This window comes from Acipenser ruthenus, chromosome 2, assembly GCF_902713425.1.
Source record: "Acipenser ruthenus chromosome 2, fAciRut3.2 maternal haplotype, whole genome shotgun sequence".
Taxonomy (NCBI): domain Eukaryota; kingdom Metazoa; phylum Chordata; class Actinopteri; order Acipenseriformes; family Acipenseridae; genus Acipenser; species Acipenser ruthenus.
In genome coordinates this window covers 48285647-48302572 of record NC_081190.1, presented here as the reverse complement: position 1 = coordinate 48302572, position 16926 = coordinate 48285647, and the positions used below count along the sequence as shown (strand labels likewise).

General features: G+C 40.8%; 1 protein-coding gene across 1 annotated transcript in view; it reads right to left on the bottom strand.

Moving 5' to 3' along the window:
- The window catches only part of fbxo10 (F-box protein 10), a 218558-nt gene that overhangs the window by 158426 nt on the left and 43206 nt on the right, over positions 1 to 16926 (bottom strand). The window contains exons 2-3 of the mRNA XM_034905711.2: positions 14038 to 14628; positions 11113 to 11937 (exon numbers count right to left, since the gene is read on the bottom strand). Of these exons, the coding sequence (XP_034761602.1) occupies positions 11113 to 11937; positions 14038 to 14622 (1410 nt within the window). The 5' untranslated portion in view covers positions 14623 to 14628. The remainder of the gene's footprint in view (positions 1 to 11112; positions 11938 to 14037; positions 14629 to 16926) is intronic.

The following is a 16926-nucleotide window of genomic DNA, read 5'->3' as shown; positions in this document are numbered from 1 at the left end:
TGGGTCCTCAGGACCAAGACTGGGAAACACTGTTTTATGTAACTTGCTTCCTATATTGGTACATACCTGTTAATTATTATGAACTACGTGATTACTGTGTTTATGTTGTTATTATATAAACTGCTTTCCTTGTATGTCACCTTAATAAAGTAACATTTGTTGTATGGGAAAGTATTTGAAGTCCATTTAGCATTTGTCACATATTTGCATTTGTATATAGTTTGGTAGTAAATGTATCACATTTGCATTTGTATTAAGCAAATTCGCAAGAAAATTGACATTGCCACTGGTCTCATCAATTTCCTACTACCTGGAAAACACAAGTATGCTCAAAACCATAACCATCACATTTAACAATGGAGTCACCCATACCTTTCAACATTTATGCTCAAAGTTTGAAATCATGGCGAGAGTCTACATTATTCGAGAGCAGTTCCCAGTCATTGGTGCTCTCGCAATCACCATTCACAAATGTCAGGGGATGACTCTAAAAACAGTTAGGATGGATCGTGGATCGAGTTACTTCCTTAAGCGGTATCCACCTTATCAACTTTGACCCCACCTGCATCTATGCATGTCAAACTGCAGTTGAAGACTACCATCGGCTCACAGGGATTTATTGTCCGAAGTTGAAAAGCTTGAAGGAGACTAACACGCACAAGGGACACAAGGTAAAAGATTCATTTCATTCACTGAGCCATCACTAATGTTCAGGAACAGCAAAAGCCTCAGTCTTCCTCGAGAACATTGCACTTACACATCCATTCAGAGGCTTGAGCAACCCCAATTTCACCTCATGCTATGCAAATGCAACATTGCAGTACCTTCTTCACTTGCAACCTCTGAAGGATTCATTAAAACACAGTCAACAAGAGGCTATCAGGAGCTTTGTTCACAAATAGGATCACTTGCCATCCACTGCGTCTCTAACTACTCTGGATATTTGTCACTTCTTAGGAGAACCTTTTAATAGAGGCATTCTATGTACTACATGTAACTACTGCTCATCATTGCCTTACAGCTGCGTGTATTTTTCTGATAACAAGCTGAAACTCGGAGCAGCTGATTCAAATTCCGCGGCATTCTGAGACACGGGGGAGGGGCGGAGCCCGCAGTACAAACAAACAAAAGGCAGCCAGGCTTCCCAGCGACAGCGTGTGGAAGCGACATCGTGGGAGAGGTACAGTTGTGGACAAGTACAACGCAGTTAGAAGCAGTTGAAAGCAGGTTGACAGCTGCAGAAACTAAACTAAACTTCCAAAAAAATGGTATTCAAGCCAGTAATCTGTGATAACTGCATGATGTGGGAAATCCGAGAAAACCCAACAGAGCTCAACCAAGTTTTGTAAAGTGCTGCACAATCCAGGACTTGCTTCAGCGATTAAGCCTGCTAGAAAAGGAGCTGGAGAAAATGAGACAGCAACAGGAGCTTGAGGAGCTGACACACCCACAATTCATGGAAGTCTGCACCCCTAGCAGACTGAAAGCCACCAGGGAGATGGAAGAGAGTCGAAACAGCTGGGTTCAGATAGGCAGAAGCAGGGAAAAAAATAAACTTTCTCAAACACAACCACCAGAAATCCAGACATCCAACAAATTTGAGACACTTCAACATTTAGATGACCAGAACCAACATCAAGAGAACGAAAGAAACAACATCCAGGACCCTGTAAACAGTGCTGGCCAGGGAGCAAAAAGAAGGGAGGTCATGATTGTTGGGGACTCCATATTGAGAAACACAGCAAGTTCAGTTCGCAGTTTGGACCCCCTTACTACAAGTGTGCTGCCTTCCAGGAGCCTCAGTCAAGCACATCACTGAGAAGGGAGACCACATCAAAACAAGGGCAACAACTCAGCTAAGACAACTATTAAATGTATTTATCTTAATGCTAGAAGTCAGAAACAAAATGTTAGAACTTGAAGCTACTGCACTAACAAGTAACTATGATGTGATAGGTGTTACAGAAACTTGGCTGTCTGAGAGTGATGGAGACGAATATAATATTAGTGGGTACACACTATATAGGAAAGACAGGCAGGACATAAGAGGTGGAGGGGTAGCGCTATACATAAGAAATAGTCTTGAAGCCCAGGTGTTAAATCAGAACAAAGAAAACAATGCAGAATCAATATGGGTCAGAATAATGGACACAAATTCACAGGGCATAATAATAGGAGCAGGCTATAGACCACCAAATTCAGACGCTGAGCAAAATAATCTGTTATACAATGACATTCGAAATGCGTGTAGAAAAGGAGAAGTCAGTGTGTGCCCATATGCCCCACAGCCGGGGCACAACTCCGCCGCAAGGTACGTCCGCACGTCCTCTAATCCGTCATCCTCAATGACTTGCCGTCTCGCCTTAGGTTCTTGGCCCCCAGGCGATCCTCCTCCTCCCTGTCCTTCCTCTCCTGGGTCAGCTCCTCCTCATCCTGGTAAGGGCAGACAGCCACCGTGTGCCCATATACCCCGCAGGCAAGTTATCAGCCGTGGTCTTCCAGGCCAGGGAGGAGGAGGTTTTTTTTGTTTTGTTTTGTTTTTTCTCCCAAAAAAACAGTCACACAAAACAGTCCTTCCCTGGTCTGACGCTTGGTGGTGCTGTTGTCCCGCTCTGACACCACGTGTGACAAGCAGCCTAGAGTGGTGACGTCAGACGCAGGAAAATAACACAGACGGAGTGGTATGGCGATTGCGCTGCTGCGCAGTTTAATGACAGACAGTAAATAAAAAGGTTGAAACAGACACAAAAACAGGACACGGCACTGATGCCAAAATAAACAGATAAACAAAACAAGACACAAGACTAAACACTAACAAGTATCGTGCTGGCCCTCCCACAAGATAGCAATTGCTTATTTTTAAATTCAATATGTATCTCTACTCCACCTCTCTCTCCAGTACCTCTTCGCTGTACACCTAACCTCCTAGTGCGTGAAAAGGTGCACTTTTTATACATCTGTACTGAGACTCAATTGCTAATCAGTCATTCAATTGGAGTCTCGGTACATCTGCACGTGAATTAATTATGTGTACTCCCATGGCCACACATTACATTTTAATCAGCACGTGAAGTGATTTGTGCCATCCTCGTGCCTAAATACAAATCTACATTTTTAAACACATGTGAAACACAGACCCGTTTATATCCCGTGTACCAATGCCTATACACCAACATTAACACAGCACACGTAACATATAACAGACACGGGGGCGGGCACACTGCCACAAGGAGAAACCTCAAAATGGAGCGAGGTAACCAGTGGTGTACCACAGGGATCAGTATTACGTCCTCTGCTATTTCTAATCTACATTAATGATTTAGATTCTGGTATAGTAAGCAAACTTGTTAAATTTGCAGACGACTCAAGCATAGGAGGAGTGGCAAACACTGTTGCAGCAGCAAAGGTCATTCAAAATAATGTAGACAGCATTCAGAACTGGCCAGATACATGGCAAATGACATTTAATAGAGAAAAGTGTAAAGTATTGCACGCAGGCAATAAAAATGTGCATTATAAATATCATATGGGAGATACTGAAATTGAAGAAGAGAACTATGAAAAAGACCTAGGAGTTTATGTTGACTCAGAAATGTCTTCATCTAGACAATGTGGGGAAGCTGTAAAAAAGGCCAACTAGGATATATTGTGAGAAGTGTTGAATTATTATTATTATTATTATTATTATTTATTTCTTAGCAGACGCCCTTATCCAGGGCGACTTACAATTGTTACAAGATATCACATTATACATTATTTCACATTATACAGACATCACATTATTTTACATACAATTACTCATATATACAGTTGGGTTTTTACTGGAGCAATCTAGGTAAAGTACCTTGCTCAAGGGTACAACAGCAGTGTCCCCCACTGGGGATTGAACCCACAACCCTCCGGTCCAGAGTCCAGAGCCCTAACCACTACTCCACACTGCTGCCCTGTATTAAATTAAAATCAAGGGAAGTAATGTTAAAACTTTACAATGCATTAGTAAGACCTCACCTAGAATATTGTGTTCAGTTCTGGTCACCTCGTTACAAAAAGGACATTGCTGCTCTAGAAAGAGTGCAAAGCAACCAGAATTATCCCGGGTTTAAAAGGCATGTCATATGCAGACAGGCTAAAAGAATTGAATCTATTCAGTCTTGAACAAAGAAGACTACGCGGCGATCTGATTCAAAGATTCAAAATCCTAAAAGGTATAGACAATGTCGACCCAGGGGACTTTTCTGACCTGAAAAAAGAAACAAGGACCAGGGGTCTGGCTTGGCTGCCTTCACTCAGGACCGAGCCGATCCTCAGCTATAAGCCATGCAAGCTGATTTTTTACCTTGTTTCCGTGACTTCCGACTCGAGCAAAGGTGTGACGACATACTGGTGAGGCTCTTTGATCAAGCAGCCGTGATTAATGGTCGGGTGGTTGAGCCCAGATGTGCCGCCATGTACCCTCACTTTTAAATTCCTCAAGATCTTTTGTACCGGGTTAAAAAATTTCCCCAGACGGGGGAATTGTGTCACCAGTTGCTCATTCCTCAGCCTTTTAAAGAGGATTTATTGCAATTGGCTCACACTATTCCCCTGTCTGGTAAAGCGAGGCTTGTGACACAGTTCTATTGGCTGGGGCTGGATGGTGATGTCCGGCATTTTTGCGAACGTTGAGGGGAATGCCAGAAAGCCATCCCTAGAGCTGTCCCACGGGCCCACTGGTGCCATTGCCACTAGTGGAAGCTCCGTTTGAGCATATTGGAGTGGATATAGTCGGACCGCTAGAGAGGAGTGCGGCGGAATGCATGCACCTATTGGTCATTTTGGATTAGGCTACGCATTATCCAGAGGCCATTCCCCTCCGCGTCTGCTAAATCTGTTGCCAACGAGCTAGTAAAGGTTTTCTCCTGGGTTGGGATCCCCAAGGAAACTCTGACCGAACAAGACACTAACTGTATGCCCCAGCTAATCCACAGAACATGTAAACTTTTGGGGATTAAGACAATTAAGACCTCGGTTTACCATCCTAAGACCGATGGTCTTGTGGTGTTTTAATAAGACCCTCAAAAACATGTTGCGCAGACTTATTAATAGTGACGTGTGCTACTGGGACCAGCTGATTCCTCCCCTTCTCTTTACTACCAGAGAGGTACCACAGAATTCTACAGGGTTTTCACCATTCAAGTTGCTGTATGGGCGGAGACCCCAGGGTGTACTTGATTTGGTCAAATAGATGTGGGAGGAGCAGCAGAATAATTCAACCAATACTGCCCAGTATGTGTTGGAACTGCGCAAACATCTTGGGTCTGTGGGAAAGTGGGCGCATGACAATTTGCAGCAGGCTCAACATAGACAGGAGACCCAATATAACAGAGGAGCCTGGTTGCACACGTTTCAGCTGAGGTATAATGTGCTTCTATTGTTGCCCAGAGTCTAGACTTCTGGCGAAGTGGCAAGGACCTTTTGAGGTTACACGCGGGATTGGGACGGTGGACTATGAGATCTGCCAGAGAGAAAATTCATCATGTGAACCTCTTGAAGCCTTGGTTGCAACATGAGGCCTTGGTAGTGGCGAAGGCAGATGACATCACAGACCTGGGACCTGATCTCTCTTTGTTGACGAAAAAGGGTTGGTACAGATTGCAGACAATCTGACACCAACACAGAAATGTCAGGCTCGGATGCTGGTGGAGTTTCCGGATGTGTTTTCTCCCGTCCCGGGACAGACTCAAGTAGCTCACCATCACATTGAAGTTGAGCCAGGAGCGCCAGTTTGCCAGAGGCCATACCGCATACCTGAACGTAAATGGCACGTAATAAAAGCGGAAACTGATGAGATGCTCAAGCTGTGTGTAAGAGGAGTCCCAAAGTGACTGGAACAGTCTGATTGTTTTAGTGGATAAGCCGGACAGGTCAACTCGCTTTTGCATTGACTTCAGGCAAGTCAATGAAAAATCGAAGTTTGATACTTATCCCATGCCCCGGGTAGATGAATTGCTGGAGCATCTAGGCAAGGCTCATATTATGATGACACTGGATTTAACGAAGGGGTACTGGCAGATACCCCTAACCCCGGAATCCAGAGAGAAAACCGCTCCCTTCAGGTTATACCAATTTAGGACCATGTCCTTTGGGTTACACGGAGCACCAGCCACTTTCCAGCGGATGATGGATCGCATTTTGTAGCCCCATCAGCAGTACGCCGCTGCTTACATAGATGATGTGGTTATCCACAGTGAGGACTGGCCAGTAGCAGTGGTACTGCAATCCTTGCGGGAGGCTGGGCTCACTGCTAACCCAAGGAAATGTGCCATTGGGAAGAGTGAGTCGGAGTATTTGGGGTATCGAGTAGGGAGTGGCCAGATCAGACAGCTGGTAGCTACGGTGAAAGCCTTGGCTGACTGGCCGATCCCTACGACCAAAACCCAGGTGTGCTCCTTCTTGGGACTAGCGGGCTATTATAGGAAGTTCATTCCGAGCTTCGACACGCTCGCTACTCCCTTGACGGACCTCACCCGGGAGGCTGCCCCAAATACAATCTAGTGGACGGAGCCGTGCCTTTCGCGCTCTGAAGCGCAGGCTGTGTAGCAAGCCAGTACTGTGCAGTCCTGATTTCAGCAGAAGATTTACCCTGCAGACAGATGCGTCAGAGACAGGTCTCGGGGCAGTGTTGTCTCAGGAGGTGCGGGGAAGCAAGCACCCGGTCCTGTATATCAGCAGGAAGCTCCTTCGCCGCAAGAAAAACTATAGTACCAACGAGAAGGACTGTCTTGCAGTAAAATGGGCAGTTGAGTCACTCTGGTACTACCTCCTGGGGCAACACTTCAACCGGTTACAGATCATGCCCCTTTAGCATGGTTTCACCAGATGAAGGACAACAACACAAAAACTAAACATATCAACAATGCTACTCCACATTTTGCCTTGAGTAAAATAAAAAAAACTGCTTCCAAGTAGGAACCTTGTTGGAGGTTAGCGACAAAAAGAGAAGGGCAGAATTGAAACTGACATTTCTACTGGCAAATCACACCGCCATGTCCACTGTGGATTGCTTGTCTGAGATCGTCAAAGACATTGTAAATGACACAAACTGCACCGACTGTCAAAGACATCCAGTTGCACAGAACTTAGTGCATAGCAGTGATAAATTCAGTCCTGGGGCCATACTTTTTTATTAAGGTTTTTTTCAGGAAGTGGTAGGCAGGTTTTTGCAAAAGTATTTGGCAGCCAGCTGTCCTTCACTACAAATGCTAGTTGTAGATACGCACGGTTGAAAGGTGGCCTGTATCTACAGGGTATTTGCATCCCCTAACAAGCGATATTTATTGGCAACACGCCATAATACAGGAACAAATGTTCACTGCACTGTATCTGGTAATAACCCTTCACCTTCCTTGTTTACAACTCTGTATGTAAGCTCAATCAATAAACTTTAGTCACACACTCTGTATAAACATTCATTCATATTCACATCAGTACAATCCATAACCTAATGGTGAGTATTGTTTTACAGCAGTTTACTATTATTATTTAACTTCTTCAGATAATAACTCCTCTCCTATAATGTTTATCTTTCCTTAAGGTTGCTGTTTAAATGCTTGCTGTTCACCCTGGTTCACTTCTGACACAGAAAATGATTTGAATATATTTTATGCATGCCTGCACAAAGTGGGATGTAGCCCCTCAACTTTTTGTCCTCCTCCCCCCTCCCCCTCATTGGGGGAAATTTGGCGCTGCTGTCATGGCGCATTTTAGACAAAAAGAAAGGAAATTAGATGTCCATTTTAATTTCATAGTTTTCATAAAATTAACAATAATAGAATTACATAACAATGAATAATGCATTTTAATAGCATTACAGTGATAAATATATTTGCTTTGTATTTTTATTAATTGGCAATCAGAAATCGCATCATTGTAAGTGGTCACTCTCCCCCCCACCCCCCATATATGCACCCTGTGGCCCCTCCAAGATTTGGACATTGCCTTATTTGGCCCTCCAGGAATGTAATTGAATACCACTGTTGTAGAGGTTAGGTCGGGGATAGTCAATAATTTTATGTGACGGTCCACAATTCTTAGTTACAGGAAGATGAAGGTCCGGAGCACATTTTAACTCTGACCCCTATCCCCATACCCACAAACAAACACATAATTATACAAATATAATTATTACACATGTTGTTGGTTTTAGAGTTCACTTGGTTTATAGGAGTTTTTTGCATTTTGGTCTTTTTCACTAGGCTGCCTTTTTTGCTTACTTGTTTCTAGGTCTTATATGTTTCTGTGTTAGCAGACCCAAACATTGTGTTTCACCATTGCAGAAGCCACCTGCATGATAATAAAATGTATTGTAGCAAACAAAAGTGAAGTACTGCAGTTCTTATTTGCGCTTTAGCCTTAAATGAATATGTAATTCTGGGCATTCCTGCAGAAATTCACAAAAACAGGGTGAAGAAGTAAATGAGGGATCAAAAATATTGTAATGAGATGTACTAAAACTGCGGGCAATTGCAACACTTACAATTGCATCAATTTGTTAAGGACTTTTGAAAGCACGTTTTAAACAGTCGCAATTGTTGCTGGCATTTCCCAGTCAGCATTTTCTCGTGTGTTGTCAGTTGTGCTCAATGTATTTTTGAGACAAACACCCAAGTACCTAATTTTCACTAAAGTCAGGGTGTACTTACAAGCTTTGAAAACAAATTTCTATGACATTTCTGGTTTTCCCAGCGTGTTGGGAGCAATAGACTGCACACATGTGCCACTAACTCCAGCTCATTCTGAGCATCTGTATAGGACCATGATCTATTGTGTGTTAATTGTCTAGGCTATTAAGTAGACCAAGTTAAAAATAATAATTATTAAAATAAAATAAAAAAACCCAAACCATTTAGTTTCAATTTAAAATAATATTTTATTTGCCTTGTACACCAATGTGTACAATGCAGCAGCATGATTTATTTTGTGTTACCAGTAGGCTAAAGTACAAAAAAAGTGTGCTAGGTATTCATTTGAGTTTACTACTGTACTGTATACTTACTATATAAGCCTACTGTAGAGATTTATATTTTTACAAAATGTAATGTGTAGCATATCCAAAACATATTAGTGTTATTTCAGTGCGATGATTTATATTTAAAATACACCGAGAACTGTAAATGTATGTGTGTGCGATTTTATTGTATCGTTTTAAACACCTCCTTATGTCGGACAAACATGCCCGGTTTAGCAAGGGGCTACTGTATGATTATGAAAAGCTTTTTGGGGGTGAAGGTGGGGGTCCCACTATAGAATCTGATGGGATGAAACTTCCTTTCATTTATTTATATATATATAAACAGTATTAAAATAGGTAAAATGAAGACAGAACAGAATGCATTGTACAGATGATGTTCACATTTAACAAAAACAAAAAAACAATGTTATTTTGATTCTTGCACCCTTGCATGCATAGATGTTATCCTTTGGGCACTCTCTGCTGCAGCAAACCAAAACTCAACTACCGCTATTTTATTTGAAAAAATGTCACACAACTCTTGTTAAGATGACGCAAATAATATTTAAATTAGTATATTGTGGCTCTCTTCATTAACATATTTTTTCTTAGTACATACGACAAAATGTATACTTTGCAAATTGTCGTAACCAAAATGCAAATTGTGGTATGTTTGCGCTGTGACTGGTCCATCTTAGTGCATCTACCCCTTACTGTCATAATGTTTATATTTGAACAGTCTTCATTTATACTTGAATAACAACTTTTTCATTGCTGTATTGGACCCTCTTTGCAACACTCTCAAATTCATCTGCTTCATTCATCACTGCTGTAGGTTACCCGAGTCATTTAATTTCTTAGTAACATTTACACTTGGCTTACAGACTTGGTGAGATCAAATAATTTATTCACCTTTCCAGCTGGATTGTGATTTTGTTTTGTTTAAGTGATTTACTATCAAATCTAAAGGACTTGGTGCATTTTGTGTTTTATGCCCCCCATTATTGCCTGCAGAAAAACTGGTTTATTTATCTGTTAATGTTATATGTGTTTTTGAGGTATCGTGTTTATTAAAGGAATCCCAGAAGATACTCCATTTTGCTATTTGTATTAGTTAGTTGTACTTTTCATTATCCATTTTCCTCTAATTTTTTCTATCTTTTCTGCTTACTTTCACTCAAGTATCCCGGGTGATTCTGAGGAATTCTAGTTGGGCTGATGGTTTATCTTGAGATTGCTTGAGCGGGGAAGTCTGAAGGTGGGGATATTAGGAGAAAGTTGTCTTCCCCGCAGATCCCAAATAGGTGGTGGAGGGAGGGATGAATGGGTATGATTTAAAAGCGTCTAAAATATCCGCTTTTGAAAGCCATGGGGCTTGGCCTGCTGCTTTGATGGATTTAATAGCGTCGGAAGCTGTAATGTAATGTAGTGCCGGGGCAGCAGGTCTGGTTGCTGGGTCTGCATTATAAAGTAATGCAATATTTTGAGGAGATCTGGCAGGGAGGGAGAACAGGCCGCAGTGTATGCAAAAAAGCTAACGCAAGAGAAAGAGTTGAGCTGTGACTGGGTTTAAATAGGGAGTCAATGATGATAGACAGGTGAAATTAGGAAATAGCGAAGCCCTGGTTCATGCCCCCTGAACTTCACCAAAGTTAACATTAACAGCCCATGCTGTAGTTTTTTTTTGTGTGTGTGTTTTTTCAATCTTTGTTTTCTTCTATTTCATTTAGCTGTTCCTCATCTACTGTTAAGTGTCTGGTGCACTTATTTTATTTGTATTTTTTTTCAGGTGGACTCTTGTCTTCACTCAGAAAGTTGGTGCTGTACTAGTTATCCTCAAATATAAATATAGGAAATAGGTGGAATGTCACTCATTTTTGGCAGTGGTTTTGTATCTAATAACAAATAAAATGGCATGTCATGGAATTTAGAATGTAGTGGTGCGTAGTGATTTATTCAGTGTGAAGCGGCACATTAGTATGCAAGCCATGGTATACGCTATATATACACATGGTCATGTGATGCTGTTTAACCAATCAGAGGTTATTTTTCCAAGCTGTGTTATAAATATATATATATATATATACACATATATAAAACAGAAGTTGTGGCACTGTACATACCTTGGCATTCTGTATGCAGCGGACTGCATATGTCAAGTCCCGGAACATGTTACCCTCCAGTCTGGCCTGTGCCTGAACACAGACTAAGACCCCTCCCTTCCCGTCCCTGAAGAGGCACTTTCGGATGTGGCAGCCTTGTAGGCTACTGGCAAGGGCCTGGACTTCCTTGTCCATCTGCAGCTCCTGTTGAAACGTCCTTAGAGCAAGGGCGGTCTGGAGGGGGGTAATCCCGTCCCCCTGAGGCCTAAACCTCTCTGTCCTCTCCAGCAGGTGGCTCAGGCCATGTGACTGGTAGGAAAGCTTGTACGCCAACTGCTCGTCATCCTCATTCTCACTGGCTGTGTTCAAATCACTATCACTGTAGTCCGTCTCCAAGGTCAGAGCCTCTCCATGTTCGACCAACTGACCTTTGGTGGTATAAAGCTCGCCCACACCAGAGTCAAGCTTTTGGTCTTTGGATCCTACCTCTGTGTTCAGTTCACTTGGGTGGTTTCGGTTCACTAGTATCTCCAAAGTCCTTAAGCCGTCACAAGGCTGCTTGCTATCTGAAGGGACAGCATTTAAGAATGATTTGGATTTGGCCAGGGCAGCAAGATGCTTACAGGCCCAGTTCCTGTCAGAAGCTGGATAGCCCTCAACTGTCACAGAGTTATTCTCGCTGCCAGTGAACTCACAGTTCTCCAGCAAGCTGACAACAACCCAATGGAGGTTGATGCTGCACTGGCTGAAAGTGCAGAACTTGATCTGACAGGTCCCCGGGCCATAGACATGAACCTGGCCATTCTCAAGATTGCAGTTGTCGAACTGGACATGACCCGAGGATGTCTAGGGACAAATCAGGTGAAAACATATCAATAAACACAACCCTTGGCACATCTTAAGTTTTAACTGTAATTTCCATGTCAAAGAAACAAAGTATTTAACTTGATTTGTTTTTATTTTTGCCAGACCAAGCTCGTCAGACTCACTATAGTGAATGAACACTTCTTCTATTACAGTACTTCTATTAGACACAACTGGTATGAGGATGTTAAGAAAATGTACCCAGTTGGACCTCTCAGAACTACATTTCCCATCATCCTCCTGCTTACTGGTAAATCCATTTCAATTACATATGTGAGCAGGAGGATGATGGGAAATGTATTTCTGAGAGGTCCATGTGGGTACATGGGAAGCCATCTTGAGGCAGGGAATGCAATTTAACACTAGAACCGCCAGATTTTCGAACTACCTAGAACCACCACGTGGGTCACTGTGACCCATACACTTTTAAACTGCTTCGTTATGAAAATTAAAAACATACTATTGGATACAACTGAAAAGTTTTATTCATAAACACCATATCTAACATTTGCATCGCAGAAACACTATTTAAATGGAAAATTAAACATAAAGGCTTTATTTTTAAAATGAGCACATATACAGCATGACTACAAACTGTGAAAAAAATATAATAAAATATACATTTCAAAAGAAACGGGTATGTACATATACCCGTGTATAGGTGTAAACGGGTACATGTACCCACAAAAATATAAAACTGAAATGATTGTTTCTAATACTACATAAAAAGAAAATATAACACTACTTCCGGTATGACGGCTGCATTGTACTCTATGGAGGAGCGTACACGTCTGCCAGCTGACTGTGCCTACAGGAGCTGTGTTGTAAACACAGATGCGGTTCCATTGAATACTATTGTGTAAACACGTGTAAACTGGTAGATACAAACCTGTAACACCGAAATGTTTTTTTTTTCTAACAGTAATATAAAAAAATATATATATAACATACTTTCCATATTAGGCACATAACTTGTTATCCTACCTGTCATTTCAGTTTGCTGTAAGCATCTGAGTGCAGCTTGCCATATTCCAATCAAAATGACTACTTTCAAGATTAAATATTTCCTTCTGATATATTCCCAGTTGCATTTGTGGAACAAAACAAAGGATTGTTGTCTCCAGGTACTTTGAAAAATAAGCAACTAGGCTTTCACTGAGTTTGCATCTTGACAAATCCACAGTCATAGCAATCTCTGTCTCGTAATCAGTCTACAAACAAAGAAAGGCTTGAAATAAAAAAAAAAGCATGTGTGCTAGGAGGAGGGGGCATGTCTTGTTTGCTGCATTTACCAAAAAAAAAATAGAACAGAATATCTTACATTATATTAAAAAAGAAAATGTATTGTAATGAATGGGTCACATTGACCCACGTGGCAGTTCTAGGTAGAAATGCTTATAACTTTATATTTTTGCGATTCTGGCTATCAAACACCGTCTGGATATTTAATTCATATATTTAGGAAAAGTCAAAAACGGACACACACATACGATTTACAACAGAAGAGTAATTGACATTTTAAATCCAAAATTCGCCAAATTGACCCGCATGGCGGTTCTAGTGTTAAAAGTTTAAAAAAAAGTGGTAAAATTTAAAAATAAATAAATAAATAAATAAATAAATAAATAAAACACATACCTTACATAAACAGTTGTAACACATGGGAACAAGTAACACAAAAAAATAAAAAGGTGCTTATGTACCCTTTAACACAGACTTATTAAGAAATAAAATAATGCTTGCTTACATTTAAGAAATACAAAAATGCAATGACAAACATTTCAACTACAAGTTTTTTTTGTGTCTGAGGAAGATACTGAAGTATTTCTTAATTCAGTACTATTGAGTATTTAATTGCTTACATTTTTATTTACATGACTAATGGCTGGTTTCACAGACCTTGATTAGCACCAGTCTTGGACTACTATACATAAAGTAACTTGAGGTAGTCCAAGACGTATAGTAACCTGAGTTAATGAGAATTAAGAATTATGGTAATCAAGGTCTGTGAACCCAACCCTAAATGTCTGATTCTCTTAAACAACATCACATAATCAAAGTACGCCAGATGCAGAAACCTACCTTATATAAAACAGGGGAGAACCATGCTGGCATAAAAACCAAATTGCATAAACGGGCAGTTGGGCAGCGCTGATCAAAACCAACAAGCAGTGTCACATCTCCCAGCTTCCCTTCTCCAATAATCTCCACAGGCATTTTGAGGACCACCTCGTTTTGCTCCTCGTAGATTCCTGGGTGTAGAACAATCTTGTCATAGACGTTGGCGACGGCTAAGGCACTCCGGAGGTCGTCATGGTCCCATCCTGTACCAACGTGGATGATCTTCCTGTCCTTCTTCCTGCGAAACAGGTACAAGCAGTTGGAGGACTCCAGTTCCTGACCATTTTTGGTCCACATCTTGGATGCCAAGTAGTGCTGTTTGAAGGTCTCCCTCCAGGACGGTGGCTCCACAGGAGGCTGGTTGGGCCAATTTGGGTGCTTGCACTCCATGCTGTCCAAGCACAGCTGCCTCCAGCGAGTCTTATCCAAGCTCAGGATCAACTCACACCAGGCTCTGCACACCAGGCTGCAGTGGCCCAGGTCTGACAGGGGCAGATAAGCAAGGATGAGACGCCACAGCTCCAGTGGAAGGCCAGCGATTTCCATAATAACCTGATGAAAAACAATGCATAATACGTTCAGTAGGCCACAATTACCAACATTCATAGTATGTAGTGTGGTGGATATTTTTTACTTAATATTGATTATCTAGGGCAGGGGTGGGCAATTCCGGTCCTGGAGGGCCAGTGTCCCTCCTGATGTTTGTTCCAACAGACCAATTAAGCACTCAATTGGTGCAATTAAGTAATTTAGGGCACAGTTGGAACAAAAACCAGGAGGGAGACCGGCCCTCCAGGACCAGAATTGCCCACCCCTGATCTACGGTAAATTAAGTAAACCATATTTGTTAGTATATATCCTTTTTATGTTTGTTGTATATAGCTAATTAAATATTTTAAACAATATTCCCAATCAGACAACTCAGTTTAAAAATAAAATGACTTTTGTTTATTTCAATGTTACAAGATTAGGTAGTTTAAAAGTATCAGTATAGGAGTCTTAATAACTATTTTTTTTAAATAACTAATTAGTTGTGTGTTCAGAAAATGATTAACCACATATGTTATCAGAATTTTAAATATATCTAAAACATAAAAAATGCATGAATATATTATATCCAATATGTTTAAACAATGGATTAATTTTACATTTCGTTATACACCATTTACAAATCCTATACTTTCTATGCACTATGGAAATTCAATAAACCTGCATTTATTTACCAAACTTTCATTTAGAAATAGATTGAAAACATTCTCGGAGTAAAGTTGTTGACTCCTCGTGCTAAAGAAGATTTTGCAAAGTTCTAATGTTTGCAAAGATTGTTTTCCTTTTTCCTCGTGACTCCTGATAGAAAATGGTTTCCTGGCAGTGGTCTCAGAGTGGTTTTAGAAGCTGGACTCAAGCAGCTGCTCCTCAGGCCTCACCGCTTCCAGAAGCTTTTTAAATATCTCTAGTACGGTATTTAGAGAAGGCATAAGCCCTCGGGGGTTTGAAAGTTTCATTACTTTCTCAAACACATTTTTTTTGGGGGGAGAGTTAAGTAGACATTGTACCGATTCATAAAATACTAATTGTATACTGCAATGATTTACATATGCATATTTCATATTCAGATTAGTAGGAATCTTGGTGACAAAATACAGTAGCTGCATACATGTTTCACACTTTTTGGGGCTCATCAGTACAGCGCAACTGTATTTTGACTTCAGAAAGGCTCAGGAGAGTAAGTAAAAACAAGTAGCTTTCGAGTTAACTCATTGCGGTCCTATGTCGGACCTATGTATTTTGACTTTTAAGACACTGTGAATGTAGAAGCCGTTAGGCAACTTTCACGTGATTTGATTGGCTCTTGTAATGCTTTATTTGCATATCTCCCTACAACCCATTGTTTTTGAATTTATTGCTTTCACTCACCTTAACTCGAAAGCTACTTGTTTTTATATATATATATATATATATATATATATATATATATATATATATATATACACACACACAGTGCCTTGCAAAAGTATTCAGACCCCTGACCAATTCTCTCATATTACTGAATTACAAATGGTACATTGAAATGGTACAAGTGTATTAAACATTTATTGTGTTATTACAGTAAATTTGGATTTAATTCAAACTAGTCTTACCTGGACTTTATTGCAATTTAACTTTAAAATACATTATTTCTGCACCTTTTTATTTGACACGGTTACATATACGCTTGGGATTTGCACTAGCAATACAACTAGTTATTTAAATTGTAGTAACCTTATCTACACTTGTCTTTGCTGCACACTTTTAGACTAATTGCATTCTCTGTGTCTTTTTCCATTACGAATATTGTCATTTGCCTTTAAACATGGGATATCAAAGCAGTTAGGGTATTAGTGGGAATAGTAAAACACTAATTTGTCCTTTTCTTTCCATTTTTCTAACGTTTGTGCAGGCAATGTTGCTGTGTTCCAAGAGTCATGAACATTTGTTTTACACATTCAATATACATCTCAATGGCTTGGTTTACATGCAATAGAAAATTGACTCTACAGTCATGACTGTGTGACGTTGTCAAGCGAATATATCCTGAAACAGCAAAAGGGCGTCCTTTTGGCAGTGCGACTTTCAGAGCAGGGCCAATTGCTTTCTCACGATAAAAATAGTTGTAAAAACCCATGTAAATCGGAGCAGGAATCGTGCTTGTGGCTCACGAGGTTTCTGCCATCAAGGTCCCACACTTCTGACTTAATATCACATAATCTCCAGCAGAAAGGCCGTACAAAACACCCTCCTCCCAACACACACACACACACACACACACACACACACACACAAACTGGACATTTCTGGACTACTTTAACA